Source organism: Lonchura striata, chromosome 3 (assembly GCF_046129695.1).
Source record: "Lonchura striata isolate bLonStr1 chromosome 3, bLonStr1.mat, whole genome shotgun sequence".
NCBI lineage: Eukaryota > Metazoa > Chordata > Aves > Passeriformes > Estrildidae > Lonchura > Lonchura striata.
Genome location: NC_134605.1, coordinates 95,194,290 through 95,216,878, shown reverse-complemented (window position 1 = coordinate 95,216,878; position 22,589 = coordinate 95,194,290). Strand labels below are relative to the sequence as shown.

Sequence of the window (22,589 nt, the reverse complement as noted above, 5' to 3'; positions counted from 1 at the left end):
TTATACATTAAACTTTGTAACAGATATTATAATATCTTTTAAAGCAGAGCCAAGAGGCAACTCAGCTCAAGCTTACTGATGAAATCCTGAATAACTAATACAGATGTATAAAGAAGGATATATTGCATGTATTGTAACTTTATGATAAATAAGGAAGGTTATGGACTTTTTCCTTACAATTATTTTAAACATTTAACAGAAGGATAGGTAACATATATCTTTTGTGTATGGTAAATATAGAAAAATATCAATTTATAAGTGACTTTAACTTGTACAACTCCAGTTAAGAGTATTTGAAAACTTTTATAGGTCTTCAGATACTTTTCTCTTATTTCACTGGCTTTTGTCAACTAAAACCCAGTAAAACAACACTCTTATCTTCCTTTTCTGTTATATCATGCCAAAGTTCTCATCCTTCTTTTTAAAAGCACATAACTGAAAAACTCTATATTTTATTCAACAGCAAGCTTGGGATGAAATTTTATTTTTACTTTATCTTTTTTAAGTGTAATTTTTAGACATCATATCTACTGTAGGTTGACAGAATAACTTTAGAGAAATTATCTTTCTAAAAGAGTAAAATACTATCATAACACAACTTAATAACAGGCTTGTAGAAATAGAAAAATAAATTTATGGGTATTAAATTGCTTCCATTTATTGTGGAGTTTCTAAAGAATCAGAAAAAAAGGATAAGCTGTGATGTGTTCACGATATGTATATCCCAGTAAATGGGATTTCTGATGCCTTGACAGTAATTTTATATCATGTTTACCTAAATTGAAAAACAGGATGTTGCTTACCTTTGTCTCAATTTGTTTGGTGTCTAGATTTTGAAAAAGCAGCTTTACTCTTGTTTTCCCATCATCTGATGAGCCTTTGAGCTGAGAGAATTTAAACCTCCACAGCACATTCTAAAGAAAAAGAAATTTGATTAAGGATTCTGCTACATGTTTTTACCTAGAACTATAGAATGATGATCAATGTATGTGTACTAAAATAAAGCACTACAGCAGTAATGCAGTGCATGATAACAGGCTCTTTGCCTAGCATTTAAAATTAACATTTCTGTACCCGTTTTGAAAGCAAAAGATGTAATATTAAAATTCATTAATAAACTATTTTGAAATTCTCTGAGATATAAATGTTTCAATTGCCTACATAAAGAATAAAGATGGCAAAAGCTTAATTCCATAAAGATACATGAGGATATTTGCATCAGTTTCAGTATGAATACAATTCCATGTCATATCTTGATCTTTTGTATTTCAGTTGGTTCATTTGCATAAATTAGATAATTGTGACTTGCACAGATATAGCAAAGCTGAACTTACTGATGTGTGAAATGTGGTTTGAAGTTCTCAAAAAAGTGATAGAGGTGCAAAAAACATTATTATTGATCAAAGTCTCAGAAACCACAAAAATGTGTCCTACATTGTGGGTTTGTAAAATATGTGAATTCTAAGCTTCTTGGTCTCCCACAGGTTTATGCATGGCATCTTAGTAGTGTTGGCAAACTCTAGATTGACAGATATACTTTAATATTTATGGAGATATTTCGTAAAAACAAAAATTGGGAAATTATTTTTGAAATCAAGGTAATTTTCTGTATTTATCTGAAAGTTTTCTATTTATCACCTGAAAAAGAATAATTAAAAAACTCCACATGGTAACAACTTGCACCCGGACTTCCTGTTGATGTTTCCTTTAATACCTATAATCTTTATGAAAATTCTCTGCACATGTTGAAGTGTGCTTCAGTCCCTGGACACTGCTGAAGAAACACAATTTAAATACTTGAGAGCTTATTTAAAAAGCACACATGGAAAAAGTTTGCTGTGTTCCATTTTCCAACATCCTTTTTCTCAAAATATTTTTGTTGATTGCACCAGTGCTACCAGTGGGCTTCAGAACCCTATTCATAGTTTAAAATGGAATGTCCTATAAATAAAAAACTATCTCCTGATTCCCTGCAGACATAAATGTCACTGAGGTCTTAGAGAGATATAACAAATTAAGAAAAACTGAAGTATGCTACAGCACTGTGATAGTGCTTAAACTTTACATTCATGAACAGATTTTAACTGGGTCCAGAGGGCCTAATTAGACCACGTGAAAAGTGTTAAAAGCTTAAATGAGTTTGGCTTTAAACAGTATAGATGAATGTTTGCTATGTAATAACTGCTAAGGTGGAGACGAATCAAGAACTTAGGAACAATTTACTAATAATAAGCATTGCTGGAGTCATCATCTTTCTCAACGGTTAACACTGAGTGGAAAAGATGAGAAGTAGAGAGTGCTGGAAGACGGCAGAAAATGCACACTTTGGGAACCCTTTCTGTTGGAGGAGCGGCTGGAGGCACAGGATGGGGAAAATGAACCAACAAGGTTGACAAGATAAAAAGAATCTCTACAGTGAGATATAAAGCAAATTCAGGCTACAGAAGTATCTCAGTGAAAAAAGATAAAAGCTGAATGAATTAAGCTCATCAAAAGCCCGGAATAAATGCAGGAAAAGAAACTGTTCTAGAAAAGTTCTTTAAAGATATATTTCTTGTGTTGGAGAGAGAAATGACAATATGGGAGTGAAGAAACCCTGCAGACACCATGGTCAGTGAAGCAGGGGCAGGAGGTGCTGCTCCTGAAGGACTGCACCTGGTGGGAAGGACCCACACTGGAGCAGTTCATGAAGAGCTGCAGCCCATGGGAAGGACTCATGCTGGACTGTGGAGGACTGTCTCCTATGGAAGGGACTCCATGCTGAAGCACAGGAAGAGTGTGAGGAGTTCTGAGGAGGAAGGAGAGGCAGAGACAAGATGTGGTGAACTGACTACAGCCCCCATTTCCAACCCGCCTGTGCTGCTGGAGAGGAGGCGATAAAGAAAATTGGGAAGCAGAGAAGGCTGGGGGGAAGGTGTTTTAAGATCTGTTTTTTATTTCTCATCAGCATACTCTGATTTGATTGGCAATAAATTAAACTGATTTGCCCAAGTGGAGTCTGTTTTGCCCATGATGGTCATTGGTGTGTGACCTCTCCATGCCTTTATCTGGACACACAAGCCTTTAGCTGTATTTCCTCTCATTTGCCCAATTCATGAGGAAGCAAGGGTCAAGCCCCCACATTCCAAAGCAAAACTTACTGTGATTTTTATTTCAGAATTTGTAATAAGAATGCCCTTTTAAAATTTTTCAACATGTAAAAAAAGAATGTTTTTCAAAGAGTACATGAGCTGGTTGCCCAAAATGTGAGATCCAGAATCATACAGCAGAGCAGACAGGGGACTGATCTTTATTTTAATAATCCTCTGAACACCTGCTGGGGTGTCCCTAATGAACTGTTAATTGCTTGATCATTTTAAGAATCTTTTTTACATTGGTAGGAAATATTCTGAAATAGCTATGCATATGGAAAGCCACAGTAAACTTCAGCCGGCAATTATGGGAAGCAAGATGAACTGCAGAAGTCGCCCATTACTGCCTCACTCAGGCTTGAGGATGCAGAGAACATCTCCATCTCTCACACAGATGAAGAATAAATGTACTTGAGATCTCCATAATTTTTACCATTTAGCAATGGAATCAGTCAATCTGCTGGTATTCTGTGTTCTCCTTAGGTAAGCAACAATAATTCATCTAAATCCTCCTCATCATCAATACTGAAGGTAGGTACTGTGACATAAAGTCCTATTAATAGAGTAAGGTTACAATTTTAAAGGTGAGAGTACATTCAATCATTCTTCACGTTTAAAAGAAACCCTTTCTATAGGCTAGAGAGCTTACTTCTTACAGTTAATTTGAGGTTACATGCAAAATGTGTATAATTGTGCAAGAAGCAGGATTCCGGAATGGAGTATCACCTGAGGAAGAGAAGTGTATACAAAAATATATATTCCAAAATTTTATCCTGTTTCATGGGATGCACACTTAATTAGCCTAAATTTTCATGCAATTTTGGTCATTATTTGTCTGCACCAAGATTTCAATATATTTGAAATTTGGGGGCATTTTAGCCCAAAACCCACAAAATGCCATAATGCAAAAATGAAATCCTGCATCAGTATTTCAAAATGCTGTGTGTTCCCTCTTTTCTCAAAATGACTAAGTTTTTAAAAAATGTTTGAGAAGGCTGACCGTCTACTGAAGAGTTTTATCAATGTAGAAACATTTTTTTCTTTATATGTTTACTTCTACTGTCAAAAAAGTGTTAAAATCCACTGAGAATAATATACATTAAAGTACCACTAAATTATACAGAAAATAGTAGCATTATAGACAGGTCTTGGAAGTTGGCATGTACCGTTAAGACAGTGGCTATATAGAAAGTGCAGGCACTTTCTATATAGCCACTGTTTTTCAAGATAAGTGCATGTAATCTTTTAGATTCTGATTTTGAAAAACATTTGCCTTTATTCTGTTTATTTTAGACTTGACCTAAATTTCTTATTATGGAAGAATAACTAATCCTATTTTATATCTGTAGCTTCAAAACAAATAGAATCAGATGACATTTCATTTTTTTCCCGACTTCTAATATTTTATAAATCATGAAGTTTATTCATTATAACAAACCAAGTTCTCTGCTAAACATAACCTTTCTTTGCTTTTATTACTTGACTACATTTCAGGAGGCCTAAATAAATAAATAGTACAGTATCTTGGGGGAATAAATATTGGACATTAGCATAAAGAAAATGCAATAGATGATAACTTCAATAACAATAAAACAATACAGAGTTATATTTTCCTTTTCTTTTACTCTTACCTTAGTTTTACTGTCAAAACAGGTAAATCCTAGAGCAAAGTCGACTGTGAAACACAAGGTATCCCCTTGCCAACTGCACATATATGTTTTAGACTGAAAAAAAAAGTATGATTTTTGAAAGGACAACCATCACTGTAAATTAGCGTAATAAAATAATATTTTCTGCAGGTATTTTTGGCTGGGAAGATGCTCAGCTAACAGCACTGGTACTACTTTATATTACTATGTTTGAAAATGATCAAAAACTTCTGACTGTAAATCAGTGTCGCATATGTCTGCTAGACATTAACTGGAGGTCTTTTATATTTCAAGTCACTCTTGTACAAAATTAATATATTCTTGAAAATCAGCCCTTGCAAAACACAACAGAACAAACAAAACCAAATCTGACTACTCTAAAATTTTGGAAGACTGCTTTGACCTGAGCTATTAATGACTTCTGATATTACATCCAGCAAATGTGCAGGCAACAGTGCCTAAATGTTTAGTCATTGCAATTTAATTATAGAAAAGCATTCTGTCTGCTTGACCTCTCCATCTGATTTAAACTTTGTAGATAATTTTTCTATTTTACAACAGTTTATAATTTGGGTCTGATGACACGCCAGCGCAGCCCTATGCTAAAGTTAGATAATGTAATTTCATAAGACCTAACAGCTATCACATCTTGGTTAGCACTGACACCTGCCAGACACTGCTATCTGTTCACCAATTACATGATGAGCTTTCAGATTACAAAGGAAAAAAAGTTTGTTTTATTAATAAAACTCAGAAGTGCTGGTAAAACTTATGAATAAGCTTTACAGTAAAAGGACCGTTAACTCTTTCCAGGCATTTTTAAGGCTCACTAACTGACGTATATGGCATCCTGGAAAGACATGGATGAGATTTGTTGTAATATGGAGCAGCCTGATGACATTCACCATTGGCAGCCGTAAGAGCAAAAAGCCCATTGCTTTCAGCACAAGCAGAGATCAGATCCTGTCTCCAGGCCTTCCTTGCCACACCTTACCAGCTGCTCTTAAGATTGTACCCTTGTGCCTTATGAAATTTGAACTTCTTTTGTTTCTTCCAAGGAAGCATTGCTTCACTGTGATTGATATATCATAAATCTCATTGCTGCCTCATGTTTAGACATTTGTTAACACAGAAGTTTAGTATCTGGATAGTTTCTTTCAGTTAAAGAATTCCCTAGAGGAGACAGAAAGCATTAATAAAACTTGCTTAAAATGAAAACTGCCATTTCAATTGTGTTTTTAAAAAAATTTCAGTATAGTCTAAAACCTCTGGATGATTGTAAAGGTTTCTTCACTCCAACATTAATAAAAATAGATATACTAAAATAAGCATTTTTGAGCTACAGTTATGACATTTTAAAAAGAATTTTGAAAGGGCTAGGAGTAATATCAGTTTATAAGTGCAGATTAGTATTATAATCATCTCCACAATAATGAAGATGTATAATATTTCTGAATAAATTAATTTTCTCATTGGTGTTCAAAGATCATATTATTTGGCATTTGAAAAGATTTCAGTGATTGATTTTCAATTAGAATGACATTTACATATCCTTACATTTCATTCAGTAATTAAAAGGTGGCATTAAGCACCAGTCATAACTTATTCTCTATTATTCTCCAATTAAAAAGGTCATACTAGCTGAGCTCTGACTGAGCAAAGCAATTTTTAAAATGAATAAAATTAGATTTCCCTAATGGGTAAGTATCAAATTGCTCAGCCACAAATGGTGAATACTAAAATGAGCTGTGCACAAATAATGAACTTGGAGTACTTTAAAAATATTCACTATTAGGAAATAATGGAGCCAGTTTGGAAATTATTCACAAATACTAGAGACAAATGCATCATTTTCACTGTTATTAAACAGACTCACAGGGGTTTTTTTACAACATAATTAGTTTGTATTTTGCCATATAAATTTAAAAGCCTGCTCATGGCAATTCCTCAGTGACCTTGAATGGGTTCTCAGAAAGCTCTGTGGTAAGGACCCTCACCCTAGGACAGAGCCTTGTTCCTTTTCATTTTTGCTTTTGGAATAAGCTTCCCATACACTTGCAATTGTGATCACCCTTGGCTATCTACAACAATTGTTTACTTGAAAATTTAACATCAGAGGTCTAGGTTCAGGTGTCTTTAAGTGAATTTTGCAAAAAAAAAAGGAAAAAAAACCAAACACACACACAAAAAACAAAACCAACAAAAAAAATAAACCCCAAAAAAACCCCAAAACCCAAGAAACAAAACAAAACAAAAATCACTGCATATCAGACAGCTTGGTAAGTCACAGTTTAAACAGCAGAGAGAAGAATAGGCCCCATAGTGCAATAGCTAAGCAAATTGTACTATATGACCTAGAACAATCTGAAGTTTTCTGAGCAATGTAAAGAACCACAGAATATTATATTTGTAATAAAAGACAGTAACAAAACTTTTAAGTGTATAATGTTCAGGTATCAGTATCTCAATTCATTTTCTTTTAACTCATAAAAAGATCATTAAGTTGATAATATCACTGTTCAAATACCAAAAGAACACTGCATCTTACTCATTTATGAGAGAATTCCTCAGACACACCTCCTTGCTGCTGATCAGAAGCATGACCCTTGTCTATCTCTGGCTCTGGCATCTGTCCTCCAAGACCCTGAGAGGGCCTAATATTTACAATGACTACACATTTACACTCATTCTCTTTCCCATAGACAGAGATTTCCCTGAAATAATTCAGCTTTGAACTGTGTTTGGTGGTCAAGAAACAACTGGGCATAGCACTCAATGCCATGGTCTAGTAAACAAGGTGGTGATCAGTCTGATTGGACTTGATGATGTCACAGGTCCTTTTCACCAATTTTTACAAAAGGGCAAGGACATGGGACAGTTTGTTTCAGTACTCTAAAGAGAAAGACTGATGTAGGGTTCTGTGTAACAGTGAGAGACATTACAAATATAAACAACGATGAGCCAATTAATTTCAAATCCAGCTTTTATGAGTTACTACGACTCTTTCCCTCACAGGAGAGGATATGTTTGTGAACAGATCAGTTAATACAAAAAGAAAGGCTTTGAACTCAGGTTATAGGTGTTAGGGACCCAAGACAAGAGATGAGTAAACACTCAAACTGGAAAGTGAATGCATGGGAAGAGATAACAAGAGGGACTTATTTCCATTCAGAAAGGAGAGCGCCAATATACCCCAGATATGTGTGAGAGACAAAGCCTGAGGGACAAACAGAAAGAGGAACCATTTCATGGGGAGTCACCAGGCTGCGATGAGGCTGAAGCACAAAGACTGGGTGGGTAGCATGCACCACTGCAGCCAAGACACAGATGTCTGGGGAAGGAAAGGCAAGGATAAAGAGGAACCCTCCTCTTCAGTTTCCTTCTTTGTGTTGGTGTCCGTGTCCCCCTTAAGCTGAAGTACAGTGGCAGAAGGAAGCATGAAAGCCCCTCGGATCACAGAGAGGCCTTTTGATTTATCCACACACGTGGGTCTCCCATGTAGGCTAAAGCCATAAGTACATTTGGTTCTTTTGTGCCTGGGCAGTCCAAATGCTTCTAAATAAATAATTCCATGCAATAGATTTTTTTGCAATAAACTTTTGTTATTGATGGAATATGAGTTTATTTCAGTGCTTTAGATGGAGGGCTTAGATTTGCCCATGTTCTGCCACAGGCATCCAGCGTAGCATCTCTGGATTCTTTTCTGAAGACATAGAGCCCTTAATGTTACTTAATGGTGTGGAATTGTAGTCTGTCCAAGAAATAGGGGTTCAACTTGCTTTTGTTTTTCAGTAAAATTCCTTAAAATCAAGATTAATAACAGTAACTTCAGTTGAGATAGCATATTCTGAGATCATCAACAAAGCTTCTTAGTAAAAAATACCATTTAACATAATTTTTTAAGAATCAGGGCACCAACCTTTTCAGTCAGTACTCCTTTTTCTAAGTTCATGGCAGTACGTTTTCTAAGTATAATCTAAGTGTAACACAGAAAAATGACATACTGTATATTTATTTTAAAGGATATTACTTTTATAACTCTGATGGTCCAAATGTCTCATCAGATTTACAATTTCAAAAATTCAGTTGATGATTGGCTACATTGCAGTTAATTATTGTCTTGCATGAAGGAAACCCTCATTTTGCTTTAACTATGGCACCAATATGCAATGTATTCACTAATTTTGGACTCAGCCATGTTCTATTGAGCAAGAATTTTAATGTTTTTAATAAGCCAAAATACAGAAATAATAAATGCCTTCTGGTCTAAGTGAATACATATTGGGCATGCATATGACTTTGCTTGTTGATTTTCCAAAAAGCAATTGGAAAGTTGGCAATACCACTACACTTTCCTGCTTGAACTACATATTTTCCCTACTATGCTATTAACTACTTGATAGATAAAGATATACATTTACTCCAAGATGAGCTGTAAAGGTTTATTACATGTAAATGGGATCACAGACATTATTTCTCACTATACTCATGGTATAGAATTTAACACACATTTTCTAAAACTAAATTATAACCAAACAGCACAGCATTTAGGCAATGGACATATCCATAAAGTGCACATACTGCATGCTGTATTCACTCACTCACTTTAAGTATGTACTTCTGTGAGGAAATAATATGCCATCAATGTAAAAAATGCTAAAATCTTTCTGAAAATTTACCTTTTCTTAGAAAACTATTTACATTAAAATTAAATTATGCTATAAATCCAAAGAATATATTTTTGGTGTAGGATACTCCAGCATTGCCAATTTGTACTGATAAAATTTTAGCATCCTCCAAATATCACTTCTACTTGTTTCTTTTTACTTCTGAGACCAAATCTCTCCCCATGTTACATTTAATATTTTTCTTCATTTTTTCTGTCAATGTCAGTAAAAAATGGGAGGAATTTTGAAGGACTTGGCAGAGGAACTTAAATGTCTGAAAGAGAGAAGGACCTAAATGATGTGTTTTTTATTCTGTATTTAGAAATAAAATAATGTACACCAGCATCTAAGGCACAGTGACAGGGAGGGAAAAAAATTATAGCAACAGCAGAGGGCTTGGACACAGATTCTTGCATTAAGACTTTATACAGCTGCTTTTTACGAGATTTTAAATCATAGGATTGACAGGAGTAAGGTGTCTTAATGCATCCAATGTATTTACAAAAATATAGAGTTTGGTAAAAGCCTTAATATGGGACCAGGTATGTAAAAAAAAGTACTTTCAAAAATTCCCCTTTTAGTGTTAAAAAAATCCAAGCAGGATGTGAAAATGAAGATAAGAGCAAGCAGAGTTATTATGATTGTACTGAGAAATATGTATCAGCCCACACATAGAGAGAGTACTGCAAGGCAAAATTAAACCCCTTAATTCTGAACAGCCTGCAAAACATCCAAGAGTTTTTTTGTATAGAATGACTAATGCTAAACAAAATGTTTTGTAAAATTTTTGAAACAGCAAATCACTGAATTAAAAAATGTAGATGTTTTGGCTTTCTCATATTTTAAAAAAATGTTTTTTTTAGTGTAAAATATTTTTATATAGTCTTTTTTTAAAAAACAAAACTTTTAGAACATGTTTACAAAATACACCAAAAGCATTGTTACTCCGAATTCACATTATATATGAGAAAATGAAGCAACAATAAAATTTGTAATTAATCAAAACCATGAGAATTTTCAGAAATTTCATCTAGAACAGACTCCCAAAGCTCAAGTGTGTTCTTGTTCCATATATCAGTAAAAAAGATCAGTGAAATAATTTCAGTGAGAATGATCAAATTAATATCATCTTCACTTAAAAACTGTGGCAGATCCACTCATTTGCCCATACCTTTAAGGAATTCATCATATCACAATTAAAAGGTTACAGAACTTTAATAATTATGGATAGATACAAATAAAACTGCTTCACTGAAACAAAACGGATCTGATTTTAAATCTTGTATATTCCCTCAAGATCTGCTGTTCCTGCTGCCAAAGGAATTACATCTTAATATACTAAATTATTCTTTTTTGCATATCTTGCTGGTATTAGTGTGAAAAATGAATTCTTTTATAAAAGATGCTACTGTAATCTGATTATTTCAAGAAGATGATATAGTTGTGTTTTTTTTAAACATTTATGTATGTTTATGGTTCAGCATATATGTATACAAGAGACACTCTGTCAGTAAAAGTAAGATTTTTCAAAGGACTCAAATGATGGCTCATTATATTTTCACTGAATTTCAAAGAAAGTTTCTATTTATTTCAGTAGAAATGGGACTAGCTCAGTGCTTTAGAAAATAATACCTAAGTTTAATACATCCATGTTTGAAATGCTTGCTTTCTCAGGATACTGCTCAACTTGAAACTTTTTCCTTTAGGTCATCTATTGAAATAACTATCTGATCTATTTGTAATTTTTAATTTTTGATGCTCATGACATCATGGCAGTTAGCTGCAAAAATGGTTTGCTTAGTAGAGCCCTCATTGGACAGACTGTCTTTTCAGAAACTTTCAGCATCACTGAGATAAGGTATTAAACCACCATTCCGATGTTAGGCTTACATGTACATGTGGGATGAAGAGAATTTTACTCCACAGGGAATTGTGTTCCTGTAGGAAGACTGAGGTGAACTTCTAGGTTCAGCTATTCCTTGGCAAGACAGAGAAAGCAGTGGTGGATGCCTACTCCTGGCCATGGCATTCTCTCTGTGATATGAACCTATGGCTAAAGTAAATCTGCCAGAAGAAAAGACTTGCTACCCTCTTTGCTGAACAGGCAGACAAAGGCTTCAATTGGTTGTAGAAAAAAGCAGTGAGAAAAATGGATGCAGGAGGACAAAAGGTGGTGAGGCAGTGAACAGGTTGGGCAGGAGCTTAGAAATGGTTATCTTATAAATGGTTATATAGAGGGGAAATTCAAACTGTGTTCTTTAGTCTTTGCTTATATCAGAAAGAGATTGTGCTTCCTCATCTCTGTGTCTGAGGAATACCTTCATTGTTTTGCAGCCGCTCATTTTTCCATAAAGAAAAGCAAGAATCAACAGTAACTTCAATATTAAGAGTTTCCTACTTGTTTTCCTACATTTCCTATGTTTCCTATATGTCCCAAGCATATTTTCATAAACCTGAGGCAGATTCTCAGTGGTAATCACTGACACAAGTAATCAAGCTGACATTCCTTATTTTAGTAGAACCGGTAGATCACTACTGGCTAACTTCAGCAAAGACAACGACTTCATTCTGATGCAGTTTGTTATTACATAAGAATAATTTTTCTTCTTTGGTGAGCTGTAAATTCTGGAATTTCACAGTTGAAAAGGGAATTAATCAGAAATATCATCAAGAGAGATTCCTGAGTACACAGTTCAGTTGTGAATTAGTGACACTTTCACTGGGATTTTGTTCTTCTGCCTGATTCTTATAAATCATGGGTGGAGAATGATAGAGAACACCAAAATTAAAAACATAAAATCAAGCATCAAAATTCTAAGGTAATAGGACTCTATAAATTTGAAGTTCCATGACAGTAAATTCTTCACAGCAAATTCTTGACAGATTTAAAAGAATCACAGAATATTTGAGTTGGAAGGGTTCCAAAATGGGCCCACCTGCCATAGGCAGGGACACTCACCTACAACAGGCTCATCAGAGCCCTGTCAACCTGCCTTGGACTCCTTCAGGGATGGGGCACCCACAGCATCTCTGGGCAACCTGTTCAGTGCCTCACCACCTTCCTGTACAGAATTAATTCCTAAAATGTAATCTAAACCTGCACTCTTTCAATTTAAAGTCATTCCCACTTGTTCTATCACTATGTGCTCTTGAAAAATCCCTCTCCAGTTCTCTTGTGTTTTCTTCCTTATTAAAATATTTAAGATCCCCTGAAAAATAATAGCAAAACTAGATTCCCATGATGTAATTTTTATCTAAATATTTGGATTTAGAAATACATATATGTAATTTATGTAATAAAAATATGTAGATTTATTCTTTCAATATAAATAAATGTAATTTTAAGAATATCTTATATATTCAGAAATATATACATTTTATATTAATCATGTTAAAAATACAGACTATAGAAACAAGTTTGAGTTCAATAGCCTTGAAAATTGGTACATTCTCTCACTGTTTTAAAAATTCTAATAAATGAATTGCTTGATTTTCATCTGTTATATGAATTGTTGAATCATTAATAATTATTGAAAATGGATTTACTATTAATCTGTATGGTTCACAGAACCATTCTTTATATTAGAGAATGGTGAGTTTTTTGCATCAGTGAGGAAATTAATTAGAATCTAACACCATTTCTAAAGGTGACCAGTTAAATTGTAATTGTAATTGTAATAAGCTTTCTGTGCATAATGAAAACAATCTAAAACTTAATTGTGTAATTAAACTGAGTGCTTCTTGTAACAAACTAGAGAGTATCTTTTAATGACACTATAAATCTCACCTAATCTAAATGCTATTTAATATCTTGCCTGAATATAAGGCAAGAATTTTATTTTGCTTAAATGTTTGTCTCAGAAATTAGTTCTAAAATTAGAATATGGTGGCATTTCCATAAATATATAAAACATACATTTATAAAACATAAATATCTCTGACCAAGTTTGAGTGGGGACAGAGTCTTTAAATTAGATATATTCTATTCTGATTATATCCAGCTTGAGTTGTAGTAAGATCAATTCAAAACACCACTAGAGAATGACTAGAAAACACATTTTGTATAATGTAGGACGGAGACACAGGAACTGAGTTTCTTGTAGATTGTCTTGATATGAATATCACAAACCCTTCTGTTTTCTCTAAATCCAAAATCTTCAATTGAACTTGTACCTTTCCTGCTAAATAAATAGTTTCAGATGGGGGCAATTCCACACTTCCGTGCAGCTTGTCTCCCATACACTGGGAATGCAAGGAACCCATAACCCTGACCATCACACATCACTATTTATATTCTTGGTGACTTGTTGAACACTCAGCGTTAAGCAAATATGAAAGCATGTTGCTAAAATATGCATTGAAGTTCAGTTTACAAAAAAAAAAAAATATTTAGAAGCCATTTGAGCTTCTATGTAAGGGATTTTCTCTATCTGGCTCATAATTTTGAAATCATGACAAATCTATAGTTATCTCCAGTGGACAAAGAATAAATGCCTAACTAAATTAATTTTGTCTCTTTCTTGAGCTGCTCAAGTTATGGGAGCTATTTTCCCATTATTTTTGTGAAAACGTGAAGTCTTAAAATATCAGTGCAATTTTGTGCAGTTCTTTTTTTTTTTTTTTTTATCTTTCATAATTATGTGGTTTTACATACCATAGAAGCAAGTATGTGATTTAAAAGACAAACAATCAAACAATGCTGTTCATGTTATGAATCCATTATTGCTTGTGACTGGTTAGGAAGTATTATGTATGCATACAGTCATTATTACACTCTTATTTTGTACAATATAGTCAACTAAATGCTTTTAAAGGAAAATTATGACAAAAAAACGGGGTTCCTTGAAAGGTCGTTGAGGTCAATTGGAAAGAACTTATTCACTTCTCTATGTTTTAAATTAATTGCAGTGAGCCCTTTAAGAAGATTTTTAATAAAGATATGCGTCTAAAATTAAGTAACAGTCTAGAAAAAATAGCAAGCAGGTGTTGTAATAAGGGGGCTGCACAGATTATTTCCTGATCAGAGAAGGAAAGCACTACATGGACAAGTTTTATAAAGAAAACTTTAAACCTGCAAATCTTTCCTAGAAAACCAAGAGGTGAAAATCAACACCTGTCAACAATATTCTGAAAGGATTTGTCTAAAGAACAATGTATTGTTCATGGAAAAAAACTTCATTTTCTCCGATGAAAATATTATGAATACATTAGAAATTAATTGCTAGTGGGGATCATATGTAACCATGTCTTATCACTATATACAAACTGCAGGTACTTTAGAGACACTGTGGTAGATGGTTTTCCCACTGGATGTCTTTTTTTCAGTCTCCTGAAAATTCTTTCATTTTTAAAGCAGTTTTATCTTCTCTGTCCTCTTCCAGCCATCAAACAAACCTTACATGTACAAGGTTTCAAGATGACAAAACTGTGGGTCCAATTTTTGTACAGCTGACAGTAAAATATATTACTGTCACTCTTTCCTCTGTCCACTATTCCAATATTCTTCTCCATCCTCCTGCTGAACAGAACTGATCCAAATCATCCCTGTGAGATGTTTCTGCATTAATTTAATAATCATATCCAAAACTCAGAGAAGTCAAAATAATTTCCTTTGGAAAAAATAGTCTGAGGCAAAGAATACAGATTGAGAAATTGAAAAAAGACAACATTGAAAATAATGTGGAATAATATCTTGCTACTGACAAGACCAACCTTAAGGGTCAAAGAATTAGTAAGAGCTCTGGAAAATGTGCTAGTCTCTTATTTTTGAAGATTTTCTACAACATAAAAATCTTGGGAAAAAAAAAACCTGAAGAAAAATTACCTAATCTGAGCATCGCTTATTCACCTTGCACTGTTTACGATGTTCCAGGTGAAACAAGCATTCTTGCTGGCATTTGCAGGAAATTATTTAACTTCAAGATATGACTGAGAGGATTTCATTGCCTATCTTCCACCATTGCAATGATGACTTTTATTACTATCTTCATGAAAATACTTTTTAACAACACTTTTTCTCTTTCAATTGCCTTTCTGCCTTATTTCTGCATTTTTATTGCCTCCATCTATCCAAGTTATGCCATCAGTATATACAATAGTTTTTCCTAGGAAAATAACCCATGAATTTCTAGTACATGGATTCAACATCTGTTTGTTTGTTATCATTGTCTGCAAATAGATTAATTTCACCAGGGTCATTGAATTTCAGAGTTTCTTGGTAAACTTTTTGCAAACAATTGCATTTTGAAATAGGGCTTTAAGATAGCTGAAAGAGGAGCAATATTCCTGCTTTACTGCATTCTTTCTGTCATCTACTGTTTCTGCCAAAGAAATGTAAAAAATAACACACAACATGGGCAGATAAAATTTAAAAGGACTACTGCACGTCAGCACTTCTTTTCATAAACTGTGTAAGGACAGAATCTTCTCAGAAATACAGCTCTTTTAATAGGAACACCAAGTACAAGGGATATGTACAGAAAAAGGTTAACAAAAACTCTAACAAAAATCCTAACTACACTCGTCAGCAAACAGGACCAAGCCCCATTTAAATAAGAATGGCTGAAATGGCACAAGGCAATTCAACAGCTGTCATGAATCTTGCCCAATCATTTATGCATAAAGAATAATTTCCAAGATTCTCCAAAATAAAGAACCTTTACAGACTGACATACCAGTAGCAAGCTTGAATTTTCTGGATACTGGAATGCCAGTTATTTTTCTATGACTTGATATAGTCTATGTAATATTAAATTGCACCTCATTTATGCCACTCTTGACATAATTCTGAAAAGAAAACACACTCACAACAGAATTTATGCTTTGAAGGAAGACATAAAATAGTGCAGTTAAAAGACTTTTCACCTTGGAGACTGACCTCTATTCTGAACTCTAATGATATAGTAGTTTACTGTAAATTTGGATGTATCCAACTATGTTAGAGAAAATTAAGATATAGGAAAACACATATGGAGACTTGAGCACTGTAATCAGGATTTTATTTGAATGACTTTCCTGAAGGTTTCAGATAGGTTAAACCACAGCTGCAGGAAATTTAATGTCTTTTGTGTGAAATGAGACTAGACCAATTCAAATGACGAAACATCATTCTACAAGCAAAGAATCATTTCTTAATTTTAAGGATATGAAGGAAAAGCAAGTTTTGAGATTTAACAATAAATATTCCAAAATTTAATCAGATAAAGAACCAGCTAATCTCCAAGCTTGCTATACTTAATTTTAATTGTATATTATCTGGTTTTTCTATGGATAACATATACAAGGATCAATTTTTTCCTAAGAACTGCATTCATTCTCAGAAGCTCAGGATTAGAAACTGTTACAAAATCTTTTTGTTCCTTCTTCAGTCTAAAGAGACAAATAGAAGGGTTATAAGTAAGTATCTTGGTAGAACCCAGAAACCTATTTAGAATCCCAGAGATCTGGAAATTTAGATGAGTTGATTAACCACCTGCGATAGGACTCTTGCTCCTTGCAAGTCGTGTTAATACAATCTTGTGATCCAGTGTTCTCAGTATTTCAAATGTCTTTAGGAGGTCCATAGGGCAGTGCAAACCTGATCATACCAAATCAAGTTTGCATTTATGTTAAACTGAATAAATATATTTCTAATTGGAGAAGGCCTATACTCTCAATGTCTATACTCCCATAACATTCATCCAGTTCACTTGAGAGTATGGATGTAGATTTACTAGCCAGAAGAAAGTGATAATCTGCTGTTTAATTTTGAGAATTCAAGACAAACTTTTTTTCACTTTTATGCTGTCTTCAAACTCTTTCAGTGTTAAGAAGGACAATCCCAATTCACAATTAACAGTATAAGAGCAAAATATTTCTTCTTTGAATACAGAAGCATTATGCAACACGTTATATCTATCTTACACGAGAAAAAAAAAATTAGCTTTCTGGAAGAAAATGTTCAAGTTGAACTAAATAAACTCCTGAGAGTTTTCCAGTGGTTAAATATATTAATTTCCACTTTTTAATAATCAAGGTGAACTTACAAATCATTACATCCAATTTTCAATCTGTCGTAACATGCTCATTGACTAGTATTACACAGTCATTGACAGAAGAATAGTGATGTGATGATGATGCTTTCAGAAGTCTTCAGCTTATTAAATGTATTCAGATCCTTAGTCATGGAGGACAATAATTAAATGCAATATTTAACCATACAAATAATTTTATATCTTGTCATACTTATATTACAGATTACATTATTTAAATTGTTCACTACTTACCCCTGTTCTTTGAACTTCTAAGAAGATTGCTCTTTGAAATGATTTCTCCCACACTGCCAATTCACTGCCCAGCTCTACGTTGAAATAGTGGCTCTTGCCGTGTCCAACCAGAACACTGAAACAATATGGCCTCTGGTCTTCAAGATCGAAGTCCTGGTGAATACCTAAATACAAGTTTGCTTGTAGCCAGCAATCATCAGCAAGCCAGAGCTGAAAGATATTTCAGTATGTGATTCTTCATCTGGCAAAACCAAACAACTGAAGCAACACTGTCTTCTGTAAGTGATAGGTACTTGGATATACTATGCCATTATGTCAACAATTATATTGAAGAAATGTATAGGAGTTAAATAATTATGTCAAAGACAGCTTCTCTCTTTGCTTCTTAATCCAAGCTACTACAGCAGTTTGAAAATACTGTCAAAATTAACTAATCAATACATATATAATTTAAAATGAGTTTGAACAGATACAGGGTTTACAGTGAAAAAAGAAGAAAATCCTTGAATGTTTCAATACATTCCAGGAGCTGTGTACCAGCTCTACAGGAGACTCTAATTACTCCATTCTTCTTGGGTTCCAATATGCTAAACCCCAAGGAATGCAGTAATTTATCAAGCACCCCAGGGTTAATTCTGGAAATTATAACATGAGCATTTCCTCCAATAGCTGTCAATGCTGTTCTGTAACTACCAGGAGCCTGAACAAAGATCCTATCACCTTCAAGATAAAGCAGAGAAACTATACATTAAACTTTCGTAATAAAAAATATACCTACAATAGAATGTTTTGTAAATGTAAACAAATTAATACAAGAAACTTCCCTAATATTTCAACACTTCATCAATTAATATAAATATAGAAGAAAAGAAAACTAAATTAAAAATCTACAACTTATACATCTAAATACTTTCACAGCTTCAATTTCCAAATTACACATACTTTTATTTTTCTGTTTGTCAGATAGAACCCTTCCCTATCCTCATTTCTCTGTGATATCATGGGGCAGAAAAGACTTAAATCCCAAAATAATTAGCAATGATTCATGGGCATCTTGGGAGCAGCACATATTGCCACCAAGATACAAAGCACTGTGTTGTCAAAATTGGCCCTGCAACTACTGAGGACAGAAAAGACTTGATGAAGCTCATTATTTTACAACACTCCTTTGCACTGTTGAAAAGGAAATCGAAAAAAATTCCTGCATATATTCTGATGTTCAGCAGCTATGGAGTGACAGGTATTACATCTGCTTCAAGACTCAGTGCTGCATATCCTGGCTTGTAGACTACTATATTAGCCATTTTTTTTTAAATTGACATGTGAAAATACCAGACAATAAAAGAAAATAAAATGTTTTTAAGACAAATGACTTTTAAAAATTTACAGGATTACAGTAAGAGTTCGAATTATGAGGCAAGCTATAAGAATAAACACATGCAATGCAAAACATTACATTTCAAATCATCTGGTTGTTACCACCAAATGAACAGAAATATGCAAGGGCATACTACATATATGATTTTTAATTCACATATTTATGTATTTATATGTATGTATACATATACCCAAATCTAAAATATATCAAACATTCTGTTTAAAAATTTAAGTTCCATATTGGATTGCTATTTTCAATTTTTAGCTCTTGCATCATAATAAATAAACATAGAGGAGAAACTTACAATTAGGTGTGTAACAAGAACATATCTCCTTAAAATTCGTCTTTTATGAGAAGAAACAATAATATGCTCTCCTGCAGTTTTGCACTAGCTCTAACCAGCTTCTGAAAATCCTTAATAAGCCCCTCCCCAAATGGCAGCTTTTACAACATAACTCTATCATATATAATGTAAAAACCTTTATCTCTTACAATTTTTTGGATTTGTTCTGTTTGCTTCATTGCCATTTATACCAAAGAATCAACAGAAAGGTTAAGGAGTTCAATTTGAGCTTTTGCACTTTAGCTTACGTATTCATGAAGACTGGCAATTAAACCTTCATTTATTAAAATGTCAAGAAAATTAAAAAGTTGAATCTAGGGTAGTTTATTTCCTAACTTCTTTTTCTTAATGAAAAAGTACTGCTGAAGTTTCAGAAGGACAGAATATCCTTGAAATTATCACAATATTCCAGGAAGAACTGAGTTTTAGCAGTAACACCTATAGAAGAAAAACCAAAACCAAAACCCAGGCCACAGGAAAATCTTCCCAAAAGGCTTAATGTATATTTATTTCATTGGTGCCTGACTTATTTATGAGCCAAAAGTAAAATTATAAAAAATATGAAGGATACTCAATAAAAGATCTGTGACAGAACATCTACTTTTTGTTGGTATGTTAGTGATGGCAGGACCTGAATTTGCCCGTGTGTTCCCAGCTGGAGACATGGTCACAAAAAAATTATTCCATGCCTACAATAATATGGCTCTCCTCCTGTGCCTTTGGAGCTGAGCTCTAGTCCTGGCATGGCAGTACCAAAACAATTCCTTCCCATGTCCTGAATAATCTGCATCAGAAAAAACCCAACAAATAAAAACCCCTATGACACAAAAAAAACCCTACACACCCCAAACCAAACCAAACCAAACCAAACCAAACCAAACCAAACCAAACCAAACCAAACCAAACCAAACCAAAAAACCCACCAATACCAAATCAAAAACTTTAAGCATTTTGCTTCAGTGCAGGATCTGTTACAGGTAACAGCAACAACCTTCCTTTTCTACATTAGTGCATGGTCAAAGGAGAAACAGCAGAGAAGGGCAGCAGCTGGTGGGAACTAAAGATGAGCTTTAATTCTTAACTGAAATAGTATTTTATTTGAAAAGATGTTGTTTTTTTTTTCCCCTGAAAATATTCTTTAGTCTCGTAGACAAATAGGCTCACATACTAGCCTTATGTCACCTGCAAATTTTTTGTTTTTGTTGGAGAACAAAATTAATCTATTGGATGCAATTTATTAGACAATAAATTCTATAAGTCAATTATTTACACAAAGTGCTATATTTTGATAGAAATTTTTAATCAGGACAAGCTAGACAGAAAATATGACTTTGGAGGAAGAAAATTATAAAGGGCAACATGTTGGGTTTGTTTCCCCATAGAATTAAAGAAAAAACCACTACAATACTTGATACAACAATCAATACATACGATATAACAAGGACATAATTTTACATTTTTAATTACTAAAATGAAAATATCTTTATATGAATCTAGAATTACAGCAAGAGCATTTTTCATCATGTTTGCTTGAAAATCTGACCCACTAAGATAAAGCTAATATCATTATGCTATGTGTCTTACTGATACTTCATACAGCTCTAATACTGAAAACTTCCTTCAGTAAGAAAATATGTTAGTAACTTGGTCACTTGGAGCTTGTTTTTCATATTTTCTTATACTTGCACAGCTAATGCATTAGCAATTGCAAATAGCTTTTCATAACAACAGATGAACTATTTGAATACTAGTTTTACCTAGTTAAGATTAATTTGAGCTTATTATCAACAGGAAAAGGTAAATTTTCTTTACTAAATAAAATCACTGAACCCATTGGGAAACCTACCTTGTGAATTTTAAATAGAACCTCACAGAGGTTATAGATTTTTTCAGCTCGTACCCAGTCTAGTGTGCTCACCTATAATATAAAAAAAAAAATTGTCAGCACACTTTTTATTTGAAAATTGTGTTCAGATGAAAAAAAAATGAAAAGGCTTAACCCATCATTATTCTACTATTACATCACTACATTTAATATCCAGTATTTAGAAAAGACTGTCAAATAGTATTTTTACAGAAACAGGAATTAAAAAGTGTTAAATAATTTCATCTTTTCCTAGTATGATGGAAACCTCTTCGTAATATCTTAGTTACATAAGCATTTTTATTTCTCAAGATGCTAACACAGAGAAGTCAGTCTCAAACACAGAGTCATTCAGCTTCATGTCTCAATATGAAAAAAATCATACAGTCAATAAATGAAGATGTATTCCTAAATTCAGTTTTGAGTTTACATGCACTAGGGAGGCAATAACTCAATATTTAGTCTTTAAGTGGAAAAAGAATATGTGACTGCAATATTTATAATCAAGAAAAATATTAACTGTGTGCTCAATAATATGAAAACACTTATATTTTTGTTTTCTTTTGATTTTATTACCTAATCACGTTGACATGACAGGCTGTTAAAATCTGAATAGCAAAAATGATGTTTGAAGTTTTTACCAAAATTCTACTTAATGATATGATGTGATAATCTCTTCTCTTTTAACAGATAGAAAAAATTCAATGGTAATACGAATAATTTTTGCTTATATGTTTTAGAGCAAAATCCTAGCTCTTGGGGAATGCACAGGGATGGCTACATAGACAGATGAAGTATTTGACTAGGTTGCACCTCTAAGGCTTTTGGCATATGGAAACAAGTATTTTGGTAACTTGAATAGTAACTTGGATAATTTAAAATTCTAAGGCCTATACAGCTATTCCTATTTCCACACACCACCCAGAAGGAATAAAGCAGAAAAAAAATAAATTAAAAATATTAACATAAAGAAAAAATTGTTTGTCAAACATCTGGTTAATGTGGATGAAACTTAACTCGAAAAAACTATGAAATTCAATAACAGATTCTTTTTCTCTATGTTCACAGTTGCACGTAATTCACCTTTAAAAAATTTAGTATTTCTTCTGATGATTTGCATGGATATATCAACATGTTTTAGTTATTTTAAAATTTATTTTAAAATTTAATTTTCAAGTCTCTTCAAATTCTAAGCTGTTAAGCAGAATTGTAATAACTTGATGAGAATCCAAACCACTGCAACACTTACAGGACTCAAATGGGACTTTTATTATTTCAGAAATGTTACTTCAG

General features: G+C 33.4%; 1 protein-coding gene across 1 annotated transcript in view; it reads right to left on the bottom strand.

Moving 5' to 3' along the window:
* Positions 1-22,589, bottom strand: part of SNTG2 (syntrophin gamma 2) — a 200,608-nt gene that overhangs the window by 6,832 nt on the left and 171,187 nt on the right. The window contains exons 13-16 of the mRNA XM_021551123.2: positions 21,279-21,350; positions 17,712-17,921; positions 4,763-4,855; positions 804-914 (exon numbers count right to left, since the gene is read on the bottom strand). Of these exons, the coding sequence (XP_021406798.2) occupies positions 804-914; positions 4,763-4,855; positions 17,712-17,921; positions 21,279-21,350 (486 nt within the window). The remainder of the gene's footprint in view (positions 1-803; positions 915-4,762; positions 4,856-17,711; positions 17,922-21,278; positions 21,351-22,589) is intronic.